At 42.3% G+C, this 19226-nt stretch overlaps 1 protein-coding gene across 1 annotated transcript in view; it reads left to right on the top strand.

The window, feature by feature from the left end:
• The first annotated feature begins 1130 nt into the window (after nt 1-1130).
• Nucleotides 1131-19226, top strand: part of LOC129863879 (transmembrane protein 132D-like) — a 46025-nt gene continuing 27929 nt past the window's right edge. Inside the window, exons 1-2 of the mRNA XM_055936248.1 lie at nt 1131-1762; nt 12064-12946. Coding sequence (XP_055792223.1) covers nt 1720-1762; nt 12064-12946 — 926 coding nt within the window. The 5' untranslated portion in view covers nt 1131-1719. The remainder of the gene's footprint in view (nt 1763-12063; nt 12947-19226) is intronic.

The raw sequence follows: 19226 nt of genomic DNA on the forward strand, positions 1-19226 counted from the left end.
TAAGTTAATGTTCTCTCAGCCAGCCAGCCAGGCAGCCACAGCCTTGGTATGGATCCAGAGGGGATGACACAGCGTTGATGAGACATATCCTCACTTCCACTCGGCCCTTAAAGTGTCCATCTCATCATCTGTCCACTGCCCCAGCAGGGTGACCTCATCATCATCGGAAGCCCCAATGGCATTTTAATTCATATCTTACACACCATGATGTTTAGTGTACTACTACATCGAGTGAGGGCCTGATATTTTAGATCAAGACTGGGTTAAAATTAAATGCAGCACAGACACTGTGCATTTTATGGAATTTCTATAGTATTTGAGACGTGCTTGCTAGGCAAAGGAATGTAGCAATCATACAGTAAATGTTCTGAGAGGATGGGACAGAGTTCAGTGACATCATGCATATCTCCACCAAGCTCTCTGGTAGGTCAGGTCGGGGTTTCAATTGGCATCCAGTTCTTTCAGATCTACTATAGAGAATCACCGAAATGTCTTGTCATGGGGGCTAATGATTTGGTTTGAAACGTGTCCCATTTCTGCTTGTTGTTCTGCTGAAGAACGTGAACAGCGGTCAGTAGATACCACTGGTACTGTAGGCATGCCACTGGCTGAAAAGTGTCTGCCATGCAGGCCCACAACGGTGTCTTCAAATGGGCATCATCTTCGCCTTGCAATAAATCGGTGGTGCCTTATTCGTTGATTTTATGTAACGCTGTTACATTAGTACGCAACGTTTAGGAATTTCATATATATTTTTGGATACGTTTAGTCCTATGTAAGCTAAATGAATCTTGTTTGTCCAGATTTGAGGCGTTTGAACGTCCGGACATCACATTATATGCAAGTCCTCTTTACATAAATCATTTATTACTGTAGGCATGTTAGTCTCAACTCTAACTTTATGATGGGATATTTATTCAAGGCTACAAAAACAGAGGACAATATAACTGATATTAAAAAAAAATGCAGTTAAATAAAATATATAGGCATATAGCCTGCAAAGTAGGTCTATATCTAGGCCTGTTATGAATTGCGTATAGTATTTATACAACATATTCCAGATGGGATAGTCCATAATTCATTGAGAAATCACTAGATTCTATTGACTACTCATGCAGTTCATTTCCTCGCAGCCCCTTTCCCCCACGGCGATTACGCACGAGAGTCGTTAATCGGACGGAAGAAGGGAACAGCCGATCTATGGCATAGCCTGCCTTGATGTTTGCTCATTGTGTATGCAGGACTGAACAGGATATAAACTAGCCACTGTTCACTGTCTACTCTCTGGAGTGTGCAATTAATTGCGTTAACATTAAACGGTGGATTTACTGTAAGAAGCAACAACCCTCAACTAGAACATTTTGTTCTAACCTACAAATTGCCGAACAACAAGCGAAAGTGAATTTGACGCAGAAAAATCAGATGGAGGCAACATACAAAAATTTGCGTAATGTGGATACCAAAGCAGGTGGACGTAAATAACACTGAGTTATTATTTGGAATAGGAATGTACTGTTGCATCTGTTATTAATATAGAGTCATATCTTTCCATCAGAGCCCTTTACTTTGTTGGGAACTGAAGAAATGTAAATTACCAGAGATGTGTGTCAATTGACAGGAGAAAGACAGAAACTCATCCGTCGGTGCGGTGTTAGAGCGCTCCTCTAGATTATCAGGACTTTCCAATTTGCCAAGACACTCTACTTTCCTCTCCGTGTGATGTTGCCAATTGCCATAGTGTTCATTTTCACACTTCTGACAGGTAAGACTTGCACTTTACGTTGATGGATGGTGGTTATTAAATAGTTTTCAATAAATAAATAAATAAAAATCTGTTTGTACATTATCTTTTTCATTTTAATTGTCACCCATATGTACTTTACTGTAGGCTACTTCACTGGTCCTGACAAATGTTTTGTTAAAAGTAAAAAATTGTTCAACAGATCAAAAATGGATGTAGTGTCCTCTTTACAGTTGGAAACACATTTGAATGAAAAGCTTATTTTATGACATTAGCCCCATACTTTGATGTAGATGCACTCATTCATTTAAAACAACAGTTCCTATTTACACACACAATGAAAAAGAGGATACAACTTTTTAAAGAGACAGGAACCATGATATCTCAATCTTTTAGTTTGCACTTACATGTGATGATAATCCTGAAAATAACATGTATTCTATGATGCTTTGAGATACCATTAGGCCAGGGTTTCCCAAAGTCGGTCCTGCGGCCCCCTCTGGGTGTACGTTTTGTTTTTTGCCCTAGCACTACACAGCTGATTCAAAAGACTAAATCATCATCAAGCTTTGATGATTTTAATCAACTGTGTAGTGCTAGGGCAGAAACTCTGCCATAGGCCAATGTTTGCTAGAAAGTAGTCTGGCATGACTACTGTTTATTAATTTTGACTAAGTTGCTTAATTTCCCTTGCTTCACTGAGAGCCCAGCTAGCACATTTGGTTCCATGGAAGTTGTGGGAATGTATGTTTTTGGTTTAACATTGTTTGTGGGGACGAAGCCATACGTTTTCTCACTGGTAAAACATATATTTTTTTTAATGTTCTGAGAATAGAAGTGAAAATGTATCCTGTTCTTAGGTTGCAGGGAGGTTCTGAGAACGTCTTACTCTGATTCCTTGAAAGTTTTCCTCTGAGGTTTTATTAATGCTCTGAGAACGGAAAATATAGGTTATTTGGAGATTTTTTTAATAACTTCCTTAAAACGTTCACAGAAAGGACACATGGAAATGTATTTCCTTAGGTATTAATCATGCAAACACATTATTTTATTGTCTCTTTCATTGTGACACGGCATCAGTGAGATTCAAATCTATAATCACCAGGATGGAGCTAGCATGACATGTTTAAAATAAAAATAAAATAAAATCGGTTAATTTTAGTCTATTCAAATAGACCCCATTACAAAGGAAACAAGCATTTCTGTTTTTCATTTTTAATACATTTGCTAAACTTTCTACAAACCTGTTTTCGCTTAGGCATATGGGGTATTGTGTGGAGATTGATGAGGGGGAAAAACTAATTTAATACATTTTGGAAAAAGGCTGTAACGTAACAAAATGTGAAAAAAGGGAAGGGGTCTGAATAATTTCCGAATGCACTGTATCCTTAAGGTCGCTCAGTCGAGCAGTGAATTTCAAACACAGATTCAACCACAAAGAACAGGGAGGGTTTCCGATACCTTGCAATGAAGGGCACCTATTGGTAGACGGGTCAAAATATAAAAGCAGACACTGAATATCCCTTTGAGCATGGTGAAGTTATTAATTACACTTTGAAAGGTGTATCACTACAATGATACTGGCATCCTTCCTAACTCAGCTGCCAGAGAGTAAAGAAACCGCTTAGTGATTTCACCATGAGGCCAACGGTGACTTTAAAACAGTTACAGACTTTCATGGTTGTGATAGGAGAAAACTGAGGATAGATAAACAACATTGTAGGTACTTAATTATCAGGTAGAACAGAAAACCAGCACGCTCCGGACCTCGTAGGGTAAGAGTTAATTACCCCTTGTAACGTTCGTCTGGTGGTGTATGAACGGACCAAGGCGCAGCGGGTGATGAATACATAACGATTTATTTCAAACAGACAAAACACTGACAAAACACTAGAACAAACTACAAAACAATAAACGAAGGCAACAGACCTGAAACAAACAAACTTACATATAGACGAAGGACGCAAGAACAGGAACAGACTACTTAAAACGAACGAACAAACGAAACAGTTCCATGTGGATTACACAGACACAGGAACAATCACCCACAAACAAACAAACCTACCTTAATATGACTCTCAATCAGAGGAAACGTCAAACACCTGCCTCTAATTGAGAGCCATACCAGGCAACCCGTTAACCCAACATAGAAAACACATAACATAGACTACCCACCCCAACTCACGCCCTGACCAATTAAACACATACCAAACAACAGACAACAGGTCAGGAACGTGACACCCCTGCCCTATATAGTGCACTACTTATGACCATAATACTAACCTAATTGACAGAGTGAAAAGAAGGAAGCCTGTACATAATAAAAATATTCCAAAACATGCATCCTGATTGCAAAAAGGCACTAAAGTAATACTGCAAAAAATGTGGCAAAGCAATTAAGGTTTTGTTCTAAATACAAAGTGTTATGCTCGGAGCAAATCCAATGCAGCACATTACTGAGTACCACACTTCATATTTTAAAGCATAGTGGTGGCTGCATCATGTTATGGGTATGCTTGGAATCGTTAAGGATTGGCATGTTTTTCAGAATAAAAAAAGAAATGGACAGGCAGAGGAAAACTTGGTTCAGTCTGCTTTCCACCAGACACTGAGATGAATTCACCTTTCAGCAGGATAATAACTTAATTAAAACACAAGGCCAAATCTACGCTGGAGTTGCTTACGAAGATGACAGTAAATATTCCTGAGTGGCCAAGTTACAGTTTTGACTTAAATCTGCTTGGAAATCTATTGCGAGTCCTGAAAATGGTTGTCTGGCAGTGATCAACAACCAATTTGACAGAGCTGGAAGACTTTTGAAACGAATAATGGGCAAATGTTGCACAATCCAGGTGTGGAAAGCTCTTATTAAGATTTACTCAGAATGACTCACAGCTGTAATCACTTCCCAAAGGTGCTTCTACAAAGTATTGACTCAGGGGTGTGAATAATTATGTACAGTAAATTAGATATTTCTGTATTTCATTTTCAAAAGATTTCCTAAAGTTTCTAAAAACATGTTTTCACTTTGTCATTATGGGACATAATATTTTGAATCCATTTTGAATTCAGAGTGTAACACAACAAAATGTGGAATAAGTCAAGGGGTATAAACACTTTCTGAAGGCACTGTAAATAACTCTCAATGTAATAACTGTAAACATTAACTCTGTAACCCATTACAGTTACACCACTAGGGCAGAAGCGCAGTGGTCACCTTACCTGCTCCAAAGATGAGATTAACAACAATCTCCGCAGCACGTACAGTGACGCTATTAGAGAGCAAGATCTGGAGCACTGCAAAGCCTTGATAGTTCCACCAGTACAAACCACAGAGTTCAACGAGAAGCCCAGTTGGAAGGAGGTATAGGAGGTTGTCAAGAGGGCAAGAGCTAGCTCAGCCCCTGGACTGAGTGGTGTGCCCTACAATTTCTACAAACATTGCCCACAGCTACTACACCAGCTCTAGAGAATCCTGAAGGTCTTCTGGAGAAGGGACAAAGTCGCTCAACTGTGTAGATATGCAGACGGAGTATGGATTCCTAAGGAGGAGAACTCAAGGAACATAAACCGGTTCAGAACCATCTTGCTGCTAAGTGTTGAATGAAAGATATTCTTCAGAATTGTGTGCAGGCATCTGACAGACTACTTCCTGAAAAACTCCTACATCGACACATCAGTCCAGAAAGGAGGGATTCCGAAGGTGTCAGGGTGCCTGGAGCACACAAGCATGGTCACGCAGCTAATCAGAGAAGCCCGGGAGAACAGAGGAGACATTGCTGTACTGTGGCTGAACCTCACAAACGCTTATAGCGCCATACCCCACAAGCTGTTTGAAGTGGCTCTAGTTCGGCACCACCTCCCAGGCTGGACTACTACAACAGTTTCAGTTTGAGAGTCACCTCTGAGTCCACAGCATCGGAATGGCACAGGCTTGAGAAAGGAATCATCACTGGCTGCACCATTTCAGTGATCCTGTTTGCCCTTGCCATGATCATGCTGGTGAAATCAGCAGAGGTGGAATGTAGAGGCCCGCTGACCAAGTCTGCCATGCGACAGCCTCCTATCAGAGCCTTCATGGACGACCGGTCTGTGACAACAACATCTGTCCCATGTAGTAGGTGGAATCTGAAGGGGTTGCAGAATCTTGTCACCTGGGCACGGATGATCTTTAAACCAGCAAAGTCTAGATCCCTGGTTGTGAAGAGAGGGAAGACAGTGGACAGGTTCCGCTTTGCCATTCAAGACACACATATCTCATCCGTCACAGAGAAACCAGTGAACAGTCTTGGTAAGATGTTTGACATCTAAAAAACTGTAGTTACCCATCATCAGCATACCACCCTGCATCCCACTGCTGGCTTCCTTCTGAGGCTAAGCAGGGTTGGTCCTAGTTGATCCCTGGAAGGGAGACCAGATGCTGCTGGAAGTGGTGATGGAGAGCCAGTAGCAGGCAGTAATTTCTCTGGTCAAAAAATAAATATCCCAATGCCCCAGGCCAGTGATTTGGGACATTGCCTTGTGTAGGGTGTTGTCTTTCTGATGGGATTTTAAACCGGTGTCCTGACTCTCTGTAGTCACTAAACAGCCCATGGAACTTATTGTAAGAGTAGGGGTGTTAACCCTGGTGTCCTGGCTAAATTCCCAATCTTGCCCTCATACCATCCCCAGCTTACAATTGGCTCCCTCTCCCCTGTAACTATTCCCCAGGTTGTTGCTGTAAATGAGAATGTGTTCTCAGTCAACATACCTGGTAAAATACGGGTTTAAATGAAATCAGCAGCCTAAATTAGGAATGCATGGTGACCTTTACAAGGGAAGTGCTGCAATACAGGCAGCCAAATGACCAAAAATCTTCTGTTCTGCTGGAGCAATGTTGATTCACCATCATGTCCTCTGTGCCTGAAGAGAGAAATCTTTGAGCACATCCTCAGCTGCTGCTCAAAAGCCTTAGGTGAGGGTTGCTACTGCTGGTGCCACAACCAGGTGCTCAAAGATTTAGCGGATACTATCTGCAATGGAATCAGCTACTGCAAGCGCCTCTGATCAACGAAGCAGGCAATTGTATTTGAGGTGGGTAAAAGCCATCTACCAGAACCTCTTCTTTCAACAGCTCCAGACTGGGAAAGCAGCTCAGACGAGACCTCCAAGCAGGTTATCTTACTGGAGCTCACTGTCCCTTTGGAGGACCGCATTGAGGAGGTCAATGACAGAAGGAGGGTGAAGTACGAGGACCTGGTGGAGCAGTGCCGCAGGCAGGGGTGGAGAGCAAGATGTGAGCCTGTTGAAGTGGGCTGCAGAGGGTTCGCAGGTCAATCCCTATACAGGGCCTATAGCCTACTGGGTATCACAGGGCCCAACAGGAGGAAGGCCGTCAAGACCAGAACAGAGGCATCACTGATCATGTGTCCAAGTGCATCGCAAGATGTATTTTTCAAAAAGAGAACATGACTTTAAATATAGAACATGAGGAAAACTGTAGGAAACGTTACGCTGAAGTACTGAAATTACCACAGAAGAACAATGTTTCTGAACTATTTGAGAACATTCCAATGTCAAACAGTTGGAGAACATTCCTAGAACATTACCAAAAATGTAATTAAATATAACTTTGTTTTGAAATTTTAGGAAACATTGTGTAAAAATAATGAAATACCAATACATTTTTGTCAAGTTCCTTAAATGTGCTGAGAATGTTTCAAAGCCAAGCAACTATCCTGCACCATTACCAGAAAGTTGTGGGAAGGTTGTATGCAATATAACCATAAGACAACCATGCTCTCACCAAGCTCTAAGAAACATGTGGCTCTCAGAACGTTATGTGCTAGCTAGGATGCTAGTAAACTTCATTTTCAGTATGCATGAGGAACTAAAATGTTGAGATCTCCCTCTATCTACTGATGAAAAGCACTCAAGGAAAGATGGATCAACAGTCTCAAATACTGTACCATAGAGTGCATCAGGACTGTCAAACTAATTTTGCACTGTATGATTGTAGGTACATTATTATTTCTACACAGTTTCGATTTGATTGGACCCCCTCTGGCCCGCTGGCCATATGTTTGATACCCCTGGAGTAGATGAATGATGTGCATTGCACTAAACACTCAACCACACATTGGATGCAGGATGCTTGAACCCCCTTGTGTGAACAGTACCACTCTTCCAACCACAGGTCCAAGTTTAATCATTATAGAGTGGTGCGATCACACGTGGTGGTGATGGTGGTGTAGGTTTTTGTAGACCTGATTTGTTCACTAGGCGTGTGTGTTTTGGGGTCTGTTTGGCCAGAGGATGAGGTGCCAGAGTGAAAATCAAGCCAAGCTGTTTGTCTTCTGTTGATAAAGATTTCAGACTGGTGTGTGTGTGTGTGTGTGTGTGTGTGTGTGGGGGGGGGGGGGGGGGGGGGGCCTTGCTGTGCCACTGTGCTCTTCACGTTTGTATTAAAATGATAGAGCTCAGTCTTTTGATGTCCTCCCTGCTTGGACATGAATATGCATGCATTTATTATCTTCCATTGCTGTGCACTCATTAAGATATCTAAGCTGTGCCTAAACACAGGTCTAGCCTGTAGAAAGATTAAAACGTCAGGCAGTATTCATATTTGCTTTGTGCACAATTTCACCTCATGACCCTCTACAACCCCAGTTTATCCTTGGAAATTAAAATGTGATTTTGATTGACCCTCTTTCGTAAGAGAAAGGTCACATAGGTTGAGCCATGAAGGGCAGCACAACCCTTCCATTTCCCAACAATAATTGGCCAGAGACTGCTTACTCTCCTCTAACAAAATTCTAATGATTTTTCAATGTGTTCGTTAATATTTTGCATGTGTGATCGGTGATTGGCAGCTTTTTTTCATGGTGAAATCGCTAAGCAGGTTCCTTCCACTCCGGCAACTGGGTTAGGAATGACTCTAATATCTTTGTAGTGACTGGGTGTGTTGATACACCATCCAAAGTGTAATTAATAACTCAAAGGGATATTCAATGTCAGCTTCTTTTTTACCCATCTACCAAAAGGTGCCCTTCTTTGCTAGGCATTTATTTTGGCCTTTTCTACTATAAAGCCCATAGACACGCATTGAATAACACATTCATCAAGGTCAAAAAATAAATCATAAGAAACAAGATTTTGAAGTGGCTGTCCTAAATGTAGGCGATATAAAAAAAAAACTCAGGAAATATTTAGTATAATTTTTTACACGAATTTAACCTCTTTTTTTGGCATAGGCACGAAACTACCATCATACTTCAATTCATTTTTTAAAACCGTTACCTTTAGATGAGTCCTGTGACGCTTGTGTGGGTTGTAGAGCAAAACGGTGAACACCATCATGTGAAAGTCTCCCCTTTCCACAGAGTGGTCATAATGTTTTTTTAGGTGAAACCGTTCAGATGCTACAAATGATTACATGAGAAGCTGACATATGGAATTGTTTTAAGATGGTCATACTATGGATCATTAAGCTATTTGATTTAGCTTTACACACTCTTGTCATTCTCTCAACCAGCTTCATGAGGAATGCTTTTCCAACAGTCTTGAAGGAGTTCCCACATATGCTGAGGGCATGTTGGCTGCTTTTCTTCACTCTATGGTCCAACTCATCCCAAACCATCTCAATTGGGTTGAGGTCGGGTGGTTATGGAGGCCAGGTCATCTGATGCAGCACTCCGTCACTCTCCTTGGTCAAATAACCCTCACACAGTCTGGAGGTGTGTTTTGGGTCATTGTCCTGTTGAAAACAAAATGATAGTCCCACACGCAACCAGATGGGATGGCGTATCGCTGCAGAATGCTGTGGTAGCCATGCTGGTTAAGAGTGCCTTGAATTCTAAATAAATCACAGACAGTGTCACCAGCAAAGCACCCCCCACATCATCACACCTCCACCATGCTTCACGGTGGGAACCACACATGCGGAGATCAGCCGTTCACCTACTCTGCGTCTCACAAAGACACGGCAGTTGGAACCAAAAATCGCACATTTGGACTCATCAGACCAAAGGACAGATTTCCACTGGTCTAATGTCCATTGCCCAAGCAAGTCTCTTCTTATTATTGGTGTCCTTTAGTAGTGGTTACTTTGTAGCAATTTGACCATGAAGGCCTGATTCACGTAGTCTCCTCTGAACAGTTGACCTTGAGATGTGTCTGTTACTTTTATTTGGGCTGCAATCTGAGGTGCAGTTAACTCTAATGAACTTATCCTTTGCAGAGGTAACTCTGGGTCTTCTTTTCCTGTGGCGGTCCTCATGAGAGCCAGTTTCATCATAGCTCTTGATGGTTTTTGCGACTGCACTTTTTCCAGATTGACTGACCTTCATGTCTTAAAGTAATGATGAACTGTCGTTTCTCTTTGCTTATTTGAGCTGTTCTTGCCATAATATGGACTTGGTATTTTACCAAATAGGGCTATCTTCTGTATACCGCCCCTACCTTGTCACAACACAACTGATTGGCTCAAACGCATTAAGAAGGAAAGAAATTCCACAAATTAACTTTTAACAAGGCACACCTGTTAATTGAAATGCATTCCAGGTGACTAACTCATGAAACCGGTTGAGAGAATGCCAAGAGTGTGCAAAGCTGTCATCAAAGCAAAGGGTGTCTACTCATAAGAATCTCAAATATATTTGATTTGTTGAAGTGCAACACTGACGGATGAGGTGGATTGAGATGCATCCAATGCAAAAAAAACTGGTGGGAATAATGGTGGGAATTTTTCTATTATGTAACCGGTGTGTCAATCGACTCTGGGGGTTAAACACTATTGTGCAACTTATTAGGAAAGGAAAGGGGAATACCTAGTCAGTTGTACAACTAAATGCCTTCAACTGAAATGTGTCTTCCGCATTTAACCCAACCCCTATGAATGGTTTGGCCGGGGGGGCTTTACTTGCTCATCGTGCTCTAGTGACTCCTTGTGGTGGGCCTGCAGGCTGACTTCGATTGTCAGTTGAACAGTGTTTCCACTGACACATTGGTGCAGCTGGCTTCCGGGTTAAGTGGGCAGGTGTTAAGAAGCTGGGTTAAGTGGGCAGGTGTTAAGAAGCTGGGTTAAGTGGGCAGGTGTTAAGAAGCTGGGTTAAGTGGGCAGGATGCATGACTTGACCTTCGCCACCCCCAATGAGACAAGATCATAATTGGATCTCAATTGGATATCATGAAATTGGTGAGAAAAACGGGTAAAAAAAAATTCTAACATAATTACACTTTGACATTATGGGGTATTGTGTGTAGGCCAGTCACACAAAATATCCATTTAATATTTTTTTTATACAGGCTGTAACACAACAAAATGTGGAAAAAGTAATGGGGTTTGAATACTTTCTGAAGGTACTGACTGTACAAAACATTAGGAAAACCTACTCATTCCATGACATACTGACCAGCTGATTCCAGGTGAAGGCTATGATCCCTTATTGATGTCACATGTTAAGTACATTTAAATCAGTGTAGATGAAGGGGAGGAGACAGGTTAAAGAAGGATTTTTAAGCCTTGAGATAAATGAGACGGATTGTGTATGTATGCCATTCCGAGGGTGAATGGGCAAGACAAAATATTTAAGTGCCTTTGAATGGGGAATGGTAGTAGGTGCCAGGCACACTGGTTTGAGTGTGTCAAGAACTGCAACGCTTCTAGGGGTTTCATGATCAATGGTTTCCTGTGTGTACCAAGAATGGTCCACCACCCAAAGGACATCCAGCCAACTTGACACAACTGTATTGGAGTCAACATGGGCGAGCATCCCTGTGGAAAACTTTCGACACCTTGTAGTCCATGCTCCGAAAAATGTAGGCTGTTCACTCAGTGTATATGACAACAGGATTCAACACATACGGACCTTGAAGTTGTGGTAGAAAAAGACTGCCCAGATAAAGTTGACTCATACTTTGCCTTGTTACTGTATCATTCCAACTACTCTCAGCTGTAAAGCTACTTAGCTGTTCTAGGTCGTGTTTAAATTGAAAGGGATTGTGCTGGATATCAGGATGGGCTGTATAGTGGGGCAGGAGGACAGTGGGCTAGCTAGGGCATTCCTTGTGATGTGTGTTTGATGTACAGTATATTGGATTTCAGCAACCGTACCCTGAAAAGTGGGGTCATCTCTTCTAGACTTCCACTGAATCCACTGAATAACCATGGTCACTGTGCATGAGAATGGTGTCAGCTTTTATTTTATCCACCACCATTATTCAACATTTAAACTCATTTTTTGGGAGAAACCATAATAATGCTGCTACTTTGAATTGACACACATTTACTCTGTGTTTTTTTGCGCTATGCTAACAGCTGTATTTGAATTCTCATTCTCTAGGTGTCCACTGCCAGGAGATGTCAGAAGACACCAAGAACCAAGCTCCCTTCCCTGTCTACCCCTCAGTTGGCTACCAGATCCTCAATGCAGACCACCTACTGCTGAGAGAGAATAGCCAAGAGCTGCTGGGGAACTCCGGCCTGCAGGCCCAGAGGCAGGCCTTCCTCATCACCAACCCCGGGGCGGGCCTCCTGCGGCCGGCCGTCAACGCCACGTACGGCCCCCTGTCTGTGGCGAGGCCTATCGGCCGAGAGCTGCTCCTCAGCGGCCGTAGGATCCTTCCTGTTATCCTGGCTCGCCAGGTCCGGTCCTCCACGCCCATTGTCAGAATCCTCTTCCACATGCCCGATTTGGCCAGTGGAGGTGACGCTGGGATGAAGGGAGGGGAAAAAGAAGACAGGGGTAGTGGTGGGAGGAAGGGAGCGGCGGAGGAGGGGGCGCATTGTGTGACGGGGTATGCCTTCTGGGAGACAAGGGAGGTGCGGGGGGCATGCCTGCTGTCCCCAGGGGGATTCTGTGTGGCCCAGTTGAAGCCTGAGCCAGCCTGGTTCAGCCCCAGGGAAAGACTGGGAGAGGTGCAGGGGAACCCCGTAGAGATCTACTTCCAAAGCCGACGGGACCGGACGGGCCAGTGTGTGCCCCAGGACAGCCTGCAGCGTGTGGGGGTGGGGAGGGGAGGCCCAGTGGGGTCTGGTATACCAATGAGGAGGGTAGGGAGTGTCAACCTCCTAAAGGCCTCACCTGGGAACCCTACATTTCTGCGTCTGAGACTAGGGGGAGTCTTGGTAGTCCAGACCTCCTCCAAACCACTGAGAACCACCGACTTTGCCACTTTCTATGTGTTCCTGTCCAATGTGTCTGCTGTGGAGAGCTTCACTCTTAGGTAAGAACACTGCTTGGATATAATGTTTGTCTGTGCGTCTCTCTCATTGCATAGCTAGAATATCCAGGTCACAATCAGATAGTCTGATAAATTAGCAATGAATGTTGTACGTACTACGTACATAATGTTGTTGACATGACTTTACTGTCTATATATTGTATTGTACTGCTTTGCGTGCAGAACATATTCTGTATACACTGATGCACTCTCAAACACTGATGGCTTTTGATGACTATTGAGGATAAATTCTACATCCTATTTGTTTAATGTGGGTTTACTAATACTACTAATATACTACTAATACTAATGTGTTACTGCGTCCCCTCTGTTAATATGATGCATACTACCATGATGTGCTGTCCCCTGGCTCAGAACATAAATCCATATGTAACATTAAATGTATAAATATGATTTTTTTATTGGATTATGATAACATTCAAAGAACACAGAAATGTTAACCTTTTATGTTAAGCGGATTTTATGAGTACAAAATGCACTATGTATACAAAAGTATATGGACACCGCTTCAAATGAGTGGATTGGGCTATTTCAGCCACACCTGTTGCTGACAGGTGTATAAAATTGAGCACACAGCCATGAAGAGCTCAGTGACTTTCAATGTGGCACTGTCATAGGGTGCCACCTTTCCAACAAGTCAGTTTGTCCAAGTTCTGCCCTGTTAGAGCTGCCCCGGTCAACTGTAAGTACTGTTATTTTGAAGTGGAAATACCTAGGAGCAACAACGGCTCAGCCGCAAAGTGGTAGGCCACACAAACTCACAGATCGGGACCACCGAGTGCTGAAGCGCGCAGCGCGTAAAAATCATCTGTCCTCGGTTGCAACACTCACTACCAAGTTACTTCCAGAGGCAGTTTGAAACGTCAGCACAATAACTTTCAAGAACTGTTCGTCAGAGCTTCATGAAATGGGTTTCCATGGCCGAGCAGCCGCACACAAGCCTAAGATTACCATGCGCAATGCCAAGTGGTGGCTGGAGTGGTGTTAAGCTCCTCGCCGTTGGTCTCTGGGGCAGTGGAAACGTGTTCTCTGGAGTGATGAATCACTCTTCACCAAATGGCAGTCCGACGGACGAATCTGGGTTTGGCGGATGCCGGGAGAATGCTACCTACCCCAATGCATAGTGCCAACTATAAAGTTTGGTGGAGGAGGAATAATGGTCTGGGACTGTCTTTCATGGCTTGGGCTACAGTAGGCTCCTTAGTTCCACTGAAGGGAAATCTTAACTCTACATCATACAATGACATTCTAGATGATTCTGTGGCAAGAGTTTGAGGAAGAGCCTTTCTTATTTCTGCATGACAATGCTCCCTTGCATAAAGCGAGATCCAATCAGAAATGGTTTGTTACGATCGGTGTGGAAGAACTTGACTAGACTGCACAGAGCCCTGATCTCAACCCCATTGAACACCTTTGGGATGAATTGGAATGCAAACTGCGAACCCGGGCTAATCGCCTAACATCAGTGCCCGACCTCACTAATTCTCTTGTGGCTGAATGGAAGCAAGTCCCTGCAGCAATGTTCCAATATCTAGGGGAAAGTATTCCCAGAATAGTGGAGGCTGTTATAGCAGCAAAGGGGGGACCAACTCCATATTAATGACCATGATTCTGGAATGAGATGTTTGACTAGCAGGTGTCCACATACTTTTGGTCATGTAGTGTATGTTGGATTAAGTTAGCAGAAATAAATAAATAAGTTGTGTCATTTTAGGCCTTGTGGGAAAAATGTATCAGCATGATGTATGGGAGAGGCACTTCATGAAGGATAAGTTCCATGCATTTAAATGGTAACTTAAGGCCACTTGATTGGCGCCAGGGCGTGTCTCCAAGGCCATGCTGTGGGATGGTTGAATGCTGGTGTGGCTGGGAATCGTCTTGCAGTTCCGCTCCCTACACAGATTACAGACTTGTTGTATGCTAGTCCCCGTCTACTTCACTCCTGACTGAAAAAGGTTCACAAGTCGCTCTTCCATAGATGGGAAAATAATTGGGAAATTATTCGGCAGCCTTCATATCTTAACATCCATTAATGTTTGAACAGGGATTTCTGGATATTTTAGTTCATAAATAATGCATCAATTTAATGGAGCAAGAAAACAAATAACTAACAGCTGCCTGACTCCTTTGGGCAGAAATTAACTTATTACGCAGGCAGCTCTATCGCGCCAAAACACACAATTCAATCTGTTTTGCAACAGCTCTACTCACTGCCTCGGATGCACATCACAGAGTAGAATAATATTGCTTTTATTGGAATGTTTTAGATGAGTATACTGAAAAACAGCAGAACATACTCTATCTTCTGATACAGTGATATCCCAAAGCGTACCCTGACCTTGTGTTAATCCACAGTTCATATCCTATTATATGACTAAAAGGCACAGGGAGGGATATTCAGTACAGATAACAAAAGATGAAACCTCCACTAGATTAGTTATTGCCCGAAATGGGATCTATGACTGGCTGCCAAAAATGTTACAAGTTTAATCATCTCTGAACCTGAAACTGACCTGGATTTGTTACATTGCGTCGGTGGGGATTGAGGAGAGTTGAGTGAGAGATGCCTACCCTCTCTGGTCACAATATTTATTTGAGAGATCAATCTGTTTGCCACCTGAACTTCCCAGATCCATTGACCCACTGCAGATGCTGTTAGGCCGCTGTGCTTGAGTCCCATTTCTCTTCATAGCCCCATACCAGGATTTAGAGAGGGGAGACGAGTGAAGGGACTGAGCCAAGTGTTTTAAGGCCATGTGGAACCAGTTCTGGATTGGCTTGGCTCAGAGATGAGTGATTCTTCCTTGGGGAAATCCCTGCTCCTCTTCACTCCTCCAGGCCCAAGATTGAGTCCAAACCCCAAGGGTTATGGTAGATAATCCCTGTTCTGATTGAAAACGATTCGAGAGGTTAACCCTTTGGGTGGAGATGATCTGACCACCGTTCCATTACTGCCTCCTGGACATGTGTGTGTGTGTGCGGTCGGAATATGTGTGAGTGTGTGCATTTGTGTTTGTTGGTAGTTCCAGTCCCACAGTCATACTGGAACAAGGCTCTCAATTACAGTAAGCATATTTGCTGCTCTACCTCATAGCCAGTACTGAGACCATCAGGAAAAAGTACGAACTGTCATATTTGAGGAAAAGTAAATATACCTTAATAGAAATTGACTCAAGTAAACGTAAAAGTCACCCAGTAAAATTCTACTTGAGTAAAAGTCTAAAAGTATTTGGTGTTAAAATATACTTACGTATCAAAAGTAAAATATAAATCATTTCAAATTCCTTATATTGAGCAAAACAGATGGCACAATGTTCTTGTTTTTTAAATTACGGAAATCCATGGGCACACTCCAACATTCAGATTGGATAATTTACAAACTAAGCATGTGTGTTTAGTAAGTCCTTCAGATCAGAGGCAGTAGGGATGACCAGGGATGTTCAGTTGAATTTGACTATTTTCCTGTCCTGCTAAGCATTCCAAATGTAACGAGTACTTTTGGGTGTCAAGGAAAATGTTTGGAGTAAAACATACAATATTTTCTATAAATAGTCAAGTAAAGTACAGATACCCCAAAAAACTACTTAAGTAGTACTTTAAAGTATTTTTACCTAAGTACTTTACGCCACTGGAGACCATCCATTCCCAGTCTGTCCAAAGTGGCTATCCCTTTTGCTCTTCCCCTCTATGAAAAAGCCCACAGTACAATATCAGCATATAAAGAGATCGTACGCTACAATGTATATTAAACTTGAACTTATTTGATATTCTCTACAAAGCCTTAGAGAGTTACCTGTGGAATTAATTTCAATATTTTTGGTGACCGAATTGAGTTCTTCCCATATCAGTTTCTTTATAAACACTGTGTATTTCATTTGAAAGAAGAAAAAAAAAACAGAAATTAAACCAAGCTCACTTTTCTAGCCTAAGCTCTTAAGACCGTTAGAATCATCAAAATCAAAAAATCTGAAATTAAAATGTCAGAAGTTAATATGAGGGTAGAGAGTCTTAGCGAGTGTTTACATTAGATATGAAGTGAACTCGGAATACCAAATCCACAGACACCTACTGTAATCTATGAAAATGAGCCCACTCTGTTTGTCCTCCTGCTGCATGGTTGGCTGGGAAAATTAGCTCGGTGGAAATGACGGTTGCATGGCAGTTCATTTTCCACAAGTAATTTACTTTGCCCCGTAGAATTGTGGGTAACCTAAGGACATTTCAGGCAGCCTTATTTTTTTATCTGCAAAACAATTTGATTGCTTAGTCCAAAGGAATTAATACTTTGTCAAATTCAGGCCATGGGATGCTAACATTGTGTATTTTGAAAAGTGCTATTTTAGTGATGAGTTTGTGCTGTGCTTTAAGGGAGGTTCAGAAAGTCTCCGGCAGCAGTCTATTTAGCTGATAGCCTGTTGGCTGTTCCACACTAAATAGATTGTAAATGTGGGATATGTGAAGGTAGTAGATGAAGAGTGGAGCTGTAAAACATCACAAATGAGATGATAGTGAGTTGACTTTGAGGAAGTCACACAGACAGCTCTATCAAGTCTCCCTTCATTTCCCCCATTTTCTACATGATCTCAGGCAAAGGATTTATTTAATCAACCTCCTCATTGACTCTCGTTTCCTTTCCCATCCTGATCTCATACTTAGACTGTTTACTGATCCAGCCAGGCTGAAAATAGACTGTTGTCATCCGGCTTTGCCCCTGTTGGTCTGAATTCCTGCTGGTTCCTGGTACTGGCCAACTAGATTGAGTTATATATGTAAAACAAAATGTCCTAATTTATCCTAATGGAAAAATCCACTCAAACTATTGTAATATTCATATTCAACGAGACAACTATCTTTTAGTATTTTTTTCATTAGTCCACTGTAAATATAGTCCACAAAATGTTTGCATGTCAGCAGTCAAGTTTAGAAGATGTAGGACTTTCAAGCAGGCTGTGTTTCTGCCGTTTTCGACTGAATTTCTCCCAGGAGTAATGATATGTTTGGTTGGTAGATTGTTTGGCTGTGATGCTGGCCTTGCCTCAACAAACCTAGCTGAGAGTTGAGTAGTCTGGCTCCTGACCCATGCCGCGGCACTGCCTGGGTTAGTATTGATCAGAATATCAGCTGTCACAGAGCACCAGTCTTTGTATGTTTGACTGACTAACATACCTCTGCAGGTGGACGGGACAGGGGGAATATGTGTGTGTGTGTGTGTGTGTGTGTGTGTGTGTGTGTGTGTGTGTGTGTGTGTGTGTGTGTGTGTGTGTGTGTGTGTGTGTGTGTGTGTGTGTGTGTGTGTGTGTGTGTGTGTGTGTGTGTGCATGTGTGTGTGTGTGTCTAACCCCTGTTATCATATTTTATGAAGTTGCCTTGCCAGTGTGTTTGTGTTTGTGGAGATTAGGAGTTATATGTCTGGCAGCGTGTGACTTTAAGCCACTTCATGACCACACTAATCTGATGTCCTCCCCATTATCTGAATATTTCCCCTCTAATACAATTGCTGTAATAGACCTAATGGAGAAGTATTTCTGTCTTTGATCCTGTTTGTGCTATTTCAAACAGTCAGCTCAGTTGAAAGAATAATGAGATGTTAGTACCTTATAAGACAACACCCTGCTAAGCAATTAGTATTCCAATCGCCAATTCAAATACCTACCTATGAAAGCAAATAATTTTCTGTCTGACACACACACACACACACACACACACACACACACACACACACACACACACACACACACACACACACACACACACACACACACACACACACACACACACACACCACTGATGGGCGCTATCTGATATTATGATCCACAGTTGCATCATATGCCAGTCACATTTTCCTTTAATGCCACATAAAGAGCATCAGTGATTCCTATCACATGTGCATTTAAAGGTGACAGGCAAAGGTCTCCACAAAACTATAACACTTATTAATAATGCTCATGTAGGCTTCATTAAATAAGCCTCCACACACCCAAAAAATATGACTACATTTTAGCTGTCATTTCTACTTTTTGGTGAATCCCATTTCCTGTCCATAGAATTCAAGGATGACATAATTTGAGGGCAAAAGGAAAATAACAATTGCTCACTGCAAGGAACACAAGCTACAGACAAGGCTTTTATGAGTACATTTCTGGATCAGAAATGAAACAAATGATACTGACATGATCTGGGAAATAAACATGTATGTCAATAATGATTATACTCATATGCAGATACTGCAGCCAGGTCACCCGTGATATAAGTCAGTGTTCAA

Source organism: Salvelinus fontinalis, chromosome 10 (genome assembly GCF_029448725.1).
Source record: "Salvelinus fontinalis isolate EN_2023a chromosome 10, ASM2944872v1, whole genome shotgun sequence".
NCBI lineage: Eukaryota > Metazoa > Chordata > Actinopteri > Salmoniformes > Salmonidae > Salvelinus > Salvelinus fontinalis.